Genomic DNA, 12,824 nt, shown 5'->3' with positions numbered 1-12,824 from the left:
TTGTCGAGACCGAGAGATGATATTGATGAAAAGTTCTCAGCAAATTTTTCAGCTTTGTCGTTAGGTGAGGTGACAAAATTTAAACCATACAAGAGAGTTGGAAAAACATATTTGCTTATATCATTAATTATTGAAGATTCTTCAGAAGTCATGAGAACCTAATTTGAATTGAAAGACAAGATTTCATGGCCTGATTATAGTTGGATTTTGCGATAGGCAAAACTTTTTTACAATGGTTTCTAGCAATAGTAAACAGACGTCTTTTATCAGGAGAATTATTTTGCGTATAGATATGGAAGTAATGGTTTTGATTGGAATTTACAGTAGCACAATCTCAGGAGAATCATAGAGAAGAATTAGGTTTGACTTGGAATTATCAATAGGGAATAAAAGATTTTATGTCAGCCTGAATCAAAGAAGGTATACAGGAAGCAAATTTATTAGAGAGAAGACAAAAGATTTCCAAAAATAATTACAAAAAAATCATGGGAAAAGTCCAAATCATCGTAAAGTTAAGAAGTTGTAAAAGGCACGATGATATGGGAGTTCTGATGATGAAGAAGATTAAAATAATAGTTTTAGAGAAATTGAGCCGTGATCTCTCTAAAACTATTATTTCATTCTTCATCTGGGGGAATATATAAAAATTTTACACTGAATGGGATCAGAAATAGGACATAGGTAAAGTAGAGAAGGTAAATGATTAAGATTGTCTGAAAAGCAATGTGGAAAGTTGACTATTTGAGTTAGAGATTGAGAAAGGCAAAGATTGTGGTCCTTAACGCCTGCAGATTGACATAAACTAGAGACAAGCCATTATGTGTGATGAGCATTGAAGTCACCAACAATAGCAATAGTGGCTAATGGATAAAGAGAGAGGGCTATATCATTTGATCAAAAATATTATTGAAAAGAATGCAGTCTTGAGATGGAGGAGAGCGATATAAAAAAAGAGAAAGTCGATAAAGTTAAGTGGTGCTAAACAAAAGCGCATAAAGGAATAGTAAGTGGATTAAAATCTAATTTCTTTTTAAGTTAAACCTTTAATTTAATTGGGTGAATTCTTACGGATGTAAATTCCTATGCCAAGCATGTGACTATTGGAGTTTTAACGAATTAAATAAAGATGACCACCAAGACTAAGATCACAAGATGGGATAATCAAACTCAAATTGATATTACAAAGAGCAAGGGGTTCTGTTGAATTCTGCAAGAGATAAGACTCGACAGAAGTTACTCTAAAAAACCCTCATATAAGTGAATTATAGGTTTAGAGAACTTGGTAATGACGATGGTTCTTAATTCATTATAGTTATTGGTACTTTATTCATTTTTAAATTAGATCCAAGAACTTGACTCAAAGAATATATAGTACTCAGCACACTGTTTAGAAGTGCAAGCAATTTTCGCATTTCTTTTAATAAAGCCTAAGCCGTATTAAAGGGTCTTAATGTGGCCTTGATAATGCACACCAAAAGTACGAGCAGCAACACCATCCAAGCCCAACATGGTACAGGCTGTACTCCAATATTTTTCAGCTTTTGATTTAACCAGCCTCCCTGAGAGCTACCACGGAGTTTGGAAAACTTGACTACCAGCAGGACTCAAAACCATGTAGCCGCTATTAAACTGAACTTTAGAGCTGCATCACCGTTAGGAGATAATAGAATGAGCTGCATAGTCATTAAAGCAGATGCACAATCTAAGCTAATGCATTAAGTTAAAAAGATCCAACATTTATCATCCTCAACTGGAAACAATTTATTTTAAATACAAGGAATGCAAAGCTGGTTAACACATAAAACCTATTTTCCTCTTAAGCCTTTGCCTAGACGGTCTTTAACAAGACAGAAGACGGTTACTTTTAAGATCTGCCTAAAATGAGTATTTCTATTGAGACACTACTGTAGCTTTTGCTCAACCAAGAGCCTAAAGGCAAAGGGTTTTATATTTTGGATTTAGCTTCTCCTAGTCTTTATCTGAATAGAATAACCTACAAGGCAGGATATGAAACATGTTTTACTGGGTTACATGTTAGCAGTAGCACCTTAACCCGTCATTTTTTTTTTTTAACATGCCTTACATGTTTTTTTGACGTAAAAATTTGTTTAAATGAATAAAATGAATAAAATTACTGTTATATAAATTGTATATACATTGTATAAAATTTTGTTAACAAGATTTTATTCAAAACCTTATTTATATTAAGCTTACCTGTCTTAAAATAGATATAAAATAACAAAGATAATAAGTAGTAATATAATGTATAAACGATAAATAACATACTTTAACAACTTTTTTTCTTAAAACTTAGAGATCAAACTTTTTTTAGTTTTAATCATATTGAAAAATGGAACATTTTTAGCAACAGCTATGTTTGCTCTCTTAACATACATTAATATCACAAATTATCCACTCGAAAATGATTAAAACATTTTACTAAAGGTTTTACTTACTAATTAAGAATAGTTTATTGTTTACTAAAGCTTAAATAGGTACTTAGAAATAAAAAACATCGTAAAAAATGTTTATTTTTTAATGAAATACAAATAAGCAAATATAATTTTAACAATTTTTTTAAAGATTTTTTTAATATTTATGTTTTCAGGATATTTACGGATACTATCATTTCATATAGGGTTAGAACACAACAATCACGTGACAACTACAACTTAATCAATACGGATTCAGACAACCATTGTACAAAACATGCACAAATTATTTTTACAGAAACTTAACAAATTGCCCTCGAGAAAAATAAGTTTGCTTGTAGTGTTTTCTTTGTCTTGCATTTGTCTTGCATTTTACACAGTAAATCACAATGTTCTTAACGACAAATTATAATACTATAGTGCAGGTTGAAATTCATTATTATATATAGTTTGAATTTTGCTTAAAATTTCTTTTATATACTAGATTGAAGCTTTCAAGGGGTCTTCACTCAAGAGATCGTTAGAGTTATTAAAAATTGAAACCATTCATTCAAGTTATATATATATATATATATATATATATATAATATATATATATATATATATATATATATATATATATATATATATATATATATATATATATATATATACATAGATATATACAGTATCGCACAAAACGAGTGCAACCAAATAATGCTAATTTAGTTTCTTTATAAAAAAGTGCTGCATTTTTTCAAATTAGAGAAATAACTATGTAACTGTTAAGAGACAAAGTTCTTAAAGTTTTATTCATCACAAAGATCATTATTTGTACACGAAAATAATTAAATTAATCAAAAATATTAAAACAAGTTGATTTCCTTCGGGACAAAACAAGTGCAACTCGTAAAAATGTTGACCAAGCTGTATTTCGCTATCAATATTTTGTGGCGAATCCTATGTTGTCGATCACAGCCTTGCATCTTTGAGGCATAGATTCGAGCAGGTGATCAATGAAACTTTGTGGAATTGCTGCCCAGGCCTTTTGGATTTGTTCAAACAGTTGATCCTTATTACGAACACCCTCACAAATAATTCTGCGGTTGACGATCTCGCACAGGTTCTCGATAGGGTTGAGATCCGGATATTGAGGAGGCCAGTCCATCACCGATAGGTGGTTGTCTTGAAACCACTGCTTGACTACTTTTGCAGTGTGTTTCGTATCGCTGTCTTGCTGAAAAACCCAATTTATTCGCATATTCCATTCAGCATTATGTAACATAACATCTTTCAGGATAGTTTTAATCATGAAACGGTCTATTATTACATCGTTTCAATGTATTGGACCTAGACCGCAAAAAAACACCTCCAGACCATTACATTGCTTCCAACATGCTTCACGGTCTTATGGCAGTAACGTAAATCGAGGTGTTTTCCAGCCGGTTAACGTACACGGCAAATGCCATCGCTCCCAATGATGTTGAACTTCGATTCATCATTGAACAGGACAGTTTGCCATTTCTGCACATTCCAGTCAATATGAGATGTAGCAAACAAGAGTCTTTTCCTTTGATTTTTTAGTGAAATCAGTGGTTTCTTTGCAAGGCGTCAAGAAAACAATCCGGCTTCAACAGCCCGTCGTTTGATTATTCGGTCCGATATAGGCAGGTCTAATTGCTTTTGTATCTCGACTGATGATATCCAGAATCCTTCTTGACGGATCCGACGATCATTGATTCCTCACTAGAAGTGGTGGAACGCGTCTTTCACCTTTATTATCTGCCGTCTTCCCTGTAGAACGATATTTAGAACATAGTTTTGAAACGTTCCATTTTTTTACGCAATATTTATCACGAATACTTTTTTATGACATTCCACCTACGTAATCGCCAATAATTTTTTTTCTTAGTTCCCATCCAAGACTGTCAGGAGCCATTTTTGCACTTGAAGTCATGTAAATAATAAAAAAAAACATTCATATAAGGCTTACTGTGTTACATTTACCTTGTGATGATACAATAATGCTCTGTGGAACACAACGTCTTGGTTGCATGTGGACTGTATTGATGTAATGAAACACTTGTTGGGTTTCACTTCTTGTATTGATGTTCTTCGATAGAACACTTTATTAAAACTCACTTCGATAAACTGTCTTGAAAATACTGAATGATTGACTTCTATATACTGACTGAATTACATGTCGATTTACATGTCTCTTATATAGTAAAACAAACCTGAGTGAACCTGTTTTGGAAGATTCTAGAACTGTTTGTTGTGGTAGTATAGTTCGTTTTGTTTTTAAGAAATGTAAAATTAGGAACACTTTTTAGCATTGTTCGATGTTGGTTGCAAATGTTTTGTCCAATACTGTATATATATATATATATATATATATATATATATATATATATATATATATATATATATATATATATATATATATATATATATATATATATATATATATATATATATATATATATATATATAAATATATATATATATATATATATATATATATATATATATATATATATATATATATATAAATATATATATATATATATATATATATATATATTAATATATATTCATATATATATATATATATATATATATATACATATATATATACACATATTTATTTATTTATATATATATATATATATATATATATATATATATATATATATATATACATATATATATATATATATATATATATATATATATATATATATATATATATATATATATATATATATATATATATATATATATATATATATATATATATATATATATATATATATATATATATATATATACAAGGTGTTCGGAATAAATTTTCCATATTTATAATTGATTATATTTTTTGTAGATCAGAGGTATTAATACACACTACAGGTCATTTAAATGTTTGAACCCTTCTTCATACATATACAAGATGTCAGAAAGTATGGATGACTGGAACCCACCTAAATCATGGAAGAGAATAACTTGCATCATGATGATTCGTGCCGGCCCTCAAAATAAGGATATTATGACTGCTGCACAATGCTCCCTGAACACAGTAAAAACAATCAGGTAAGAACTAGAGACTTGCAATGGTGAATACGAGGATGTAGTAAGAAGAAAGATCCCTAGCAGACGATCTGATTGCGTTCGTACAGCAGAATTCCTCGCAAGTATGCAGGAACAGGTGTTGAAGAACCCTGGCATTGGAATTCGGGTTTTTTCACGTGAAATGAATGTTGCATCCTCTTCTATGAAGCTTGCATTTAATAAAGACATTCGCTACTACTCATACAAGCATCCAGAGGATGCAACATTTATTTCACGTGAAAAAGCCCGAATTCCAACGCCAGGGTTCTTCAACATCTGTTCCTGCAGACTTGCGAGGAATTCTGCTGTACGAACGCAATCAGATCGTCTGCTAGGGATCTTTCTTCTTACTACATCCTCGTAGTCACCATTCCAAGTCTCTAGTTCATACCTGATTGTTTTTAATGTGTTCAAGGAGCATTGGGCAGCAGTCATAATATCCTTATTTTGATGGCCGGCACGAATCATCATGATGCAAGTTATTCTGTTCCATGATTCAGGTGGGTTCCAGTCATCCATCCTTTCTGACATCTTGTATATGAATGAAGAAGGGTTCAAACTTTTAAATGAGTTGTAGTGTGTATCAATACCTCTAATCTAGAAAAAAATATAATCAATTATATATATGTCAAACACCCTGTATTTACATACCTATATATATGTACATATATATATATATATATATATATATATATATATATATATATATATATATATATATATATATATATATATATATATATATATGTATAAAAAGGCTTTTGGGGAAAAACGATAAGATTTATAATTTGCAGAAAAAAATTGTGCTAGTGCCATTTAGTAGCACCTTTTGTCGCCAATCAGAATATCTTATTGCGAAAGGTAAAAAACAATGGTAACTCCACAAAAAATGCGTTTTTAAGTTGCCTATCCCATGCCTTTACAGGGTAGCGTCATACATTGTCTCACTTTTCTTTTTTTAACGTAAGTTATTGCTTAATTTAGTATTAATTGAACGATAATAATCACTTATTATAGATAATTTTGCAATCAATATTGATTACCACCCAACCAGCTCTGGTGAATAAAGTCTTGTTGACGTTAGAGAATGTAAGTTAACAAGAAAAAGTTTGTTTTGCTCATATCTTAAAATGAGATTTTTGGTTATATCATCGTTCTTCTCCTGGACACTTCACATATATATATATATATATATATATATATATATATATATATATATATATATATATATATATATATATATATATATATATATATATATATATATATATATATATGTATATATATATACATATATATATATATATATATATATATATATGTATATATATATATATATATATATATATATATATATATATATATATATAGATATATATATATATATATATATATATATATATATATATATATATATATATATATATATATATATATATATATATATATATATATATATATATATATATATATATATATGTATATATATTCATGTATATATATATATATATTGCAATTAGAGATGGGGAAAACCTTGGCATAGAGTGAGGTTTGACTTGTAACAACGATGCAGAAAAAATCGATTAGTTTCTACTTGAATTAATTAAGTTATGTAGGAGATTCTCTATTTAGATAAGTCACCTGAGATGACAATCACAAAGTTAGTTATCTGGGTAGGAGATTAAGGAGGAATAAAAGTTTTAGCTTTGGCATCATCGTATTTGCCATAGTCAAGGTATTCAATTGGTCAGACTCTTTAATAGTGAAGTCAATTATACGTCATCTAACCCTGTTATCACTCTGATATTTATCAGCATTGAATTAGCCTCTCTGAGAGACACCTCAAAGTCCAGGATTTAAAAGTTTAACATCAATGCTAATCTTTTAGATGTAGACAGGAACTCAAGCCATTCAACATAAACTTTTGGCTAATAAAGTCTTTTTCTTGAAAATCTTTAAAAGAATAGTATCCAAACTGTGGGTGGCTTTGTCTTCCCAAGTTAATAAATTTTATTAAAATATCTTTTGCTTTTGATCAACTAAGAGTCCGGAGGCAGTAAAGTTCATATAAATCAATGTTAATTTTTCCAATTTTTTTCTTAAAAGCTGAGTACTACAAATCTACAGAACGTAGGTTATGCTGCATTGTTTTTGTAGCAGTATAACCATTAGGAATCTGATAACGACCTGAACAAAATTTTGCCTACATATATAGAATAACACATATTTACTATAACTTAAAATACATTATAAAACTCAAATTTTACAACATTAATAATCTTTTGCTTGCCGTTTTTTAAATAACACAAAGCAATTAAATTATAAATATTTTTTACAAAATATTAAAAATTGGATGCATTCTATTTATGTTTGTAAAAAGAGCATAAAATAGATTTATCTAAAAAAATAAATTGCGTAAAAGTTATTTTTATTATCTGTTTATTTACAGTATTGTGCAAATTAGTTCGGACAGTGGTTGAAATAACACGATTATTTGCCACATTGAAGTTTTATTCAAAAAAAACATGCCAATGGTACAAAATATGATATAAATATTAGGAGATATGACCTCCTTTTGCTTTTACAACCATTTGAACACAATTTGGCATGGATTCGAACAAAGTTGAACACATTTAGTCACTTGCTAATCATGACACCAGGTCCTAATTACAGCACTAATTAGCTTTTCCGTTGTCGAACAGTCTTCTTTCAGGAGTCTTTGTTTGATTATAGCCCATAAGTTTTCAATGAGATTGATGTCTGGAGAATTTCCAGGCCAGTCTAAAATCTCCAGTCCACTTTCTTCAAAGAATGTGCGCATTTTACGTGAAGTATGGCATGGTGCGTCACCCTCCTGAAAAATGTCATCTCCATCAGGAAAGTCCCTACTAGGAAGCTAATGAGTCTCCAAAATTGCCTTGTATTTATCATTATTCATCATTCCCTCTACGTTAATGAGTCGTCCAAGGCCTTTAGCACTAAAAATACCCCAAAACATCTTCTTAGGCGGATGTTTGGGTGCTTTTTGAATATGTCCTGACCAAAGCGGTTCACCTTTGCTTCGTCTCACAATCTTTGACCTGTAGCCATGGACTTCAAAATGCGTTTCGTCGGAGAATACTACTTTTTACCAGTCGTCTGCTGTCCATTGAGAATACCTACGTGCCCATTGAAAACGTTTTCTCTTCATAACCAATGTCAATAACTGTTTCTTTAGAGGTTTTCTGGCAAATCGCCAACTTCAAGGAGCCTTCTTCGGACAGTTAAAGAAGAAATGTTTACGCCTGATGTGGACAAATCTCTCTGAAGGTCTGCACTTGTTTTCTTAGGATTCTTTATACTTTCTCTGATGATAACTGTATCATCGCGAGGTGTTGTCTTGCGTTTTCTTCCACATCTTCCTTGTCGCAGTGTTGAAGATTCACCAGTGTCTTTCTTTCTTTTCAAGATGTCACCAACGGTTGACTTGGCCGTCTAATGCTCAAACCAGCATGTTCTTTAAGAGCTATAATGCTTGCACGTTTCTTGGGAGTGATGTCCATTATGAATACGAGGTGAATAATCCGTCATAAACTCCGTCACAACCTTTCTGCACAAAGCCTGGAGTAGCACTGAAGCCACTGATGCGTTTGCTAGAATGTCTTCCCGGCAGCAAAGAGTTGCCAGACACCACTAGACTATAGTAAAACACTTATTTAACTGAAAAAACAAGTCTTTAGTATCGTAGCTAAAAGTTAGGCTTATTGTAAAAATTATTCCAATTTTGCCACAGTCCGAGCTAATTTGCACAATACTGTATAAATAGCATTTAACAAACGTTTCAATTTTTCTTATAGACTTAATTGAAGATCTTAAAGAACATGCGTTGATAAAAGATAATTTAGTTGCAACATTGCCCTTGCTGGAAAAAACATTTTCTTTTTCTTTTAAAGTTAAACCAAATTTATATAACACTATTAATTTTACATCTGTTATTCATCTGACTATTGGAGGTGATTATGGGTATTATGGGTACAGAACTCCAGGAGTATGGTTAACTAGCGAAGGAAAGATGAAGATTTGTTCTTCAGTTAATGGAAATTATGATTACAACATCTTAACAGAACCATTATATTTAAATGAGTGGTCAAGTATAAGAATATCGCAATTTGAGCTTAATAAAATTTATATGTATGCAGTGTATCTTAATGGAAAAATTATTCATAGTATTAAAAATACACAACCAGAAGCATTTACAAATGTAAATGTGTATGCAACAAATCCTTGGCACAATGCTCAAGATGGCTTCATTAAAGATCTAAGAATAATAAATGGAAACGAAGGCTAGTATATTTTTAAAAATAAGAATATATATATATATAAATATATATATATTTTCATATATATATATTTTCATATAATATCAATTATATATACATATATATATACATATATATATATATGTATATATATATATATATATTTACATATAATATCAATTATATATACATATATATGTATGTATATATATATATACATATATATATACATATATATATATATATATATATATATATATATATATATATATATATATATATATATATATATATAAATAAGTATGTATATATATATATGCATATAAATATACATATATATATATATATATATATATATATATTTATATATACATATGTATATATATATATATATATATATATGTATGTATATATACATTTATGTATGTATATATATACATATATACATATATATATATATATATATATATACATATATATATAAATATATATATATATATATATATATATATATATATATATATATATATATATATATATATATATATATATATATATATATATGTATATAAGTATATATATATATACATATAAATATACATATATATATATATTTATATATATATATATATATATATATTTATATCTATATATATATATATATATTTATATATATATATATATATATATATAAATTTATATAAATATGTTCATTAGGCCGGATCATAAAAATTAATTTTTTTTAGAATTTGTGAAAAGTGGCGTGATATAGTGTTGTTTAATATTTACAAAAAAAATATTTCTAAAGAATTGATTATACTTTGCATTTTTAAGTTTTAAGGGTTATATGCTAAGTATATTTACTTTAGTACATGCATTAACTGAAACATGCATTTAACCCTAATACTAGATATTATCCCAAGGTTATGAAATTAAACCAAACCTATACCTACCTAACTAAATTAACCATAATGATATGATTAACTCCAACACTATTATAACTTTATATTATTATAACATTATTATTATATTATTCTATTTTTATATGATTGTTTATTAATTTCTGCTTTTATCAACTGATTGCAGAATTTATCCGTCTCATCTTGTATATTTAGAAATTAACTGAAATTCTGATATGTTATAAAATTGTAAAACAATAATGATTTCAAGATCTAAAGCTTCAAAGAATCGTCATATACTTTTTGGAGAAGGTCGTGAATTACCCAATTTTTGCTTGCCAACCTACAAGCAAGTAGGCAAAGCATACTTGTCTGAGAAGAATTATGAAACTGAACCACTACGGTCTGTTTGTAAGGGACTAGCAGAGAAACTTTCTCAGATATGGATTAAGCATCAGTTCCTACTATAAGTCTTCGAGGCATAGAATTACAGCTGGAGAAGTACATAGACAATGTTCAGAAAGTGATTCGATCAAAGTCTGCAACAGTCAAACAAGATGAAATAGAAAAAGATCTTGACGCATTGTTTTACATTTGTTAGTGTAAATGCAAAGAACTTTCGTCTTGTTGCTGTCCAATGGTTCTGAAGGTGCCAGCAGTTGAGCATGACTTCCTAACTTATCAACGCACTATACGTGTTGGCAGAATAGCTAAAATCGACAAGAAGGAATCCGCACGTGCTGAGAGGCGTTTAAAACGAAAATCTGTTTCATTATCAAAGGAAGAGATTGCAGTTAAGTGTGCCAGAGTCGTTGAAGCATCTGATAATGAATCAGATAATGAAACAGACAACAATTCTGACACCGAAACTTATTCACCTTCCGTATTAGATATCGATACCGAAGTCACATCTACTCGTCTGAAAAACCGTTGTTTAAAAACTATTGCTCTACAAGCAGATGGTGTTGGCATATCAGATAGAGCAGTTGCCGCGATTGTATCAGCAACTCTGGTTGATTTTGGTATAAAACATATGGGGCCAGTGGATCGGAATAACATTCGCAGAGAACGAAAACTACTGAGAACATCCTGTAAAAATGCTGATTGTAGAATTACTGGATTGTATTTTGATGGAAGGAAAGATCAGATTTTAAAACTTGAGGGGGATAGGCAGACTGTGATTTCTGAGGAACATATTTCCATTTTATCAGAGCCAAATTCAAAGTATGTTGATCATTGCACGTCAATAATTGGATCAGCCAAATCCATTGCAGATTCAATAATTGATACTGTTGACTGCACGAACCTTGTTTGTATTGGTTCTGATTCAACTAACGTTAATATTGGTTTAAACAATGGAGTTACACGCAGAATGGAAATTGAACTTGGTCGACCACTACACTGGTCCATTTGTCTTTTACATCTGAACGAGCTTCCTTTTCGACATCTTTTTCACTCCTTAGATGGTGCAACAACTGGACCCCATTCATTTAATGGACCAATTGGCAACTCTATTTCAATGTCTGTTCAGAAACCCATAGTCAGCTTTGCCATATTTGTTGGTGAACCTATTATATGCAATAAGCAGTTGTTAAGCAGTGATCAACTGTACTTTTTCGAAATTTTTAATGCGGTGTTGTACCAGATAGATTTAATTCTAAAACACTTGGGCGACTAAACCATGCAAGGTGGTTGGCACTAGAAACCGTGTTCTACGCCTCTATATATCTACTGAAGATCCATCAAATGAACTAATACTTTTGGCTAAATTTATTGTGAATTCATATGCGGTTGTTTGGTTTGACATTAAGAAACATTCAAACTGCTGGAATGCTGCTCCACACTATTATAAAATGATAGAATCATCATGATTTCTTCCTGTGCGTTATCGAATAATTGTTCAACAAGCTTTGAAGCGCAATAGCTACCCGGCTCATATCGAGAGCATTATTCTGGCTATGCTCAAAGACAACCGTCAAGTGATCCGTAAGCTTGCGTTGAAGAGAATTCTCCGTGCTCGTGAAGATGACATACCAAATCAAAAATTTCAACTCCCTGAGATACGATTTCAAGCGACTAGTTATGAAGAACTGATTGACTGGCAAACA

General features: G+C 30.0%; 1 protein-coding gene across 1 annotated transcript in view; it reads left to right on the top strand.

Annotated features, from left to right (window-relative positions):
- The window catches only part of LOC136089417 (uncharacterized), a 103,429-nt gene that overhangs the window by 35,920 nt on the left and 54,685 nt on the right, over window positions 1–12,824 (top strand). The window contains exon 3 of the mRNA XM_065815399.1: window positions 9,356–9,841. Coding sequence (XP_065671471.1) covers window positions 9,356–9,841 — 486 coding nt within the window. The remainder of the gene's footprint in view (window positions 1–9,355; window positions 9,842–12,824) is intronic.

Source organism: Hydra vulgaris, chromosome 13, assembly GCF_038396675.1.
Source record: "Hydra vulgaris chromosome 13, alternate assembly HydraT2T_AEP".
NCBI classification, from domain to species: Eukaryota; Metazoa; Cnidaria; class Hydrozoa; order Anthoathecata; family Hydridae; genus Hydra; species Hydra vulgaris.
The sequence above is the reverse complement of the archived record's forward strand: the minus strand, read 5'-3'. Positions and strand labels throughout refer to the sequence as shown.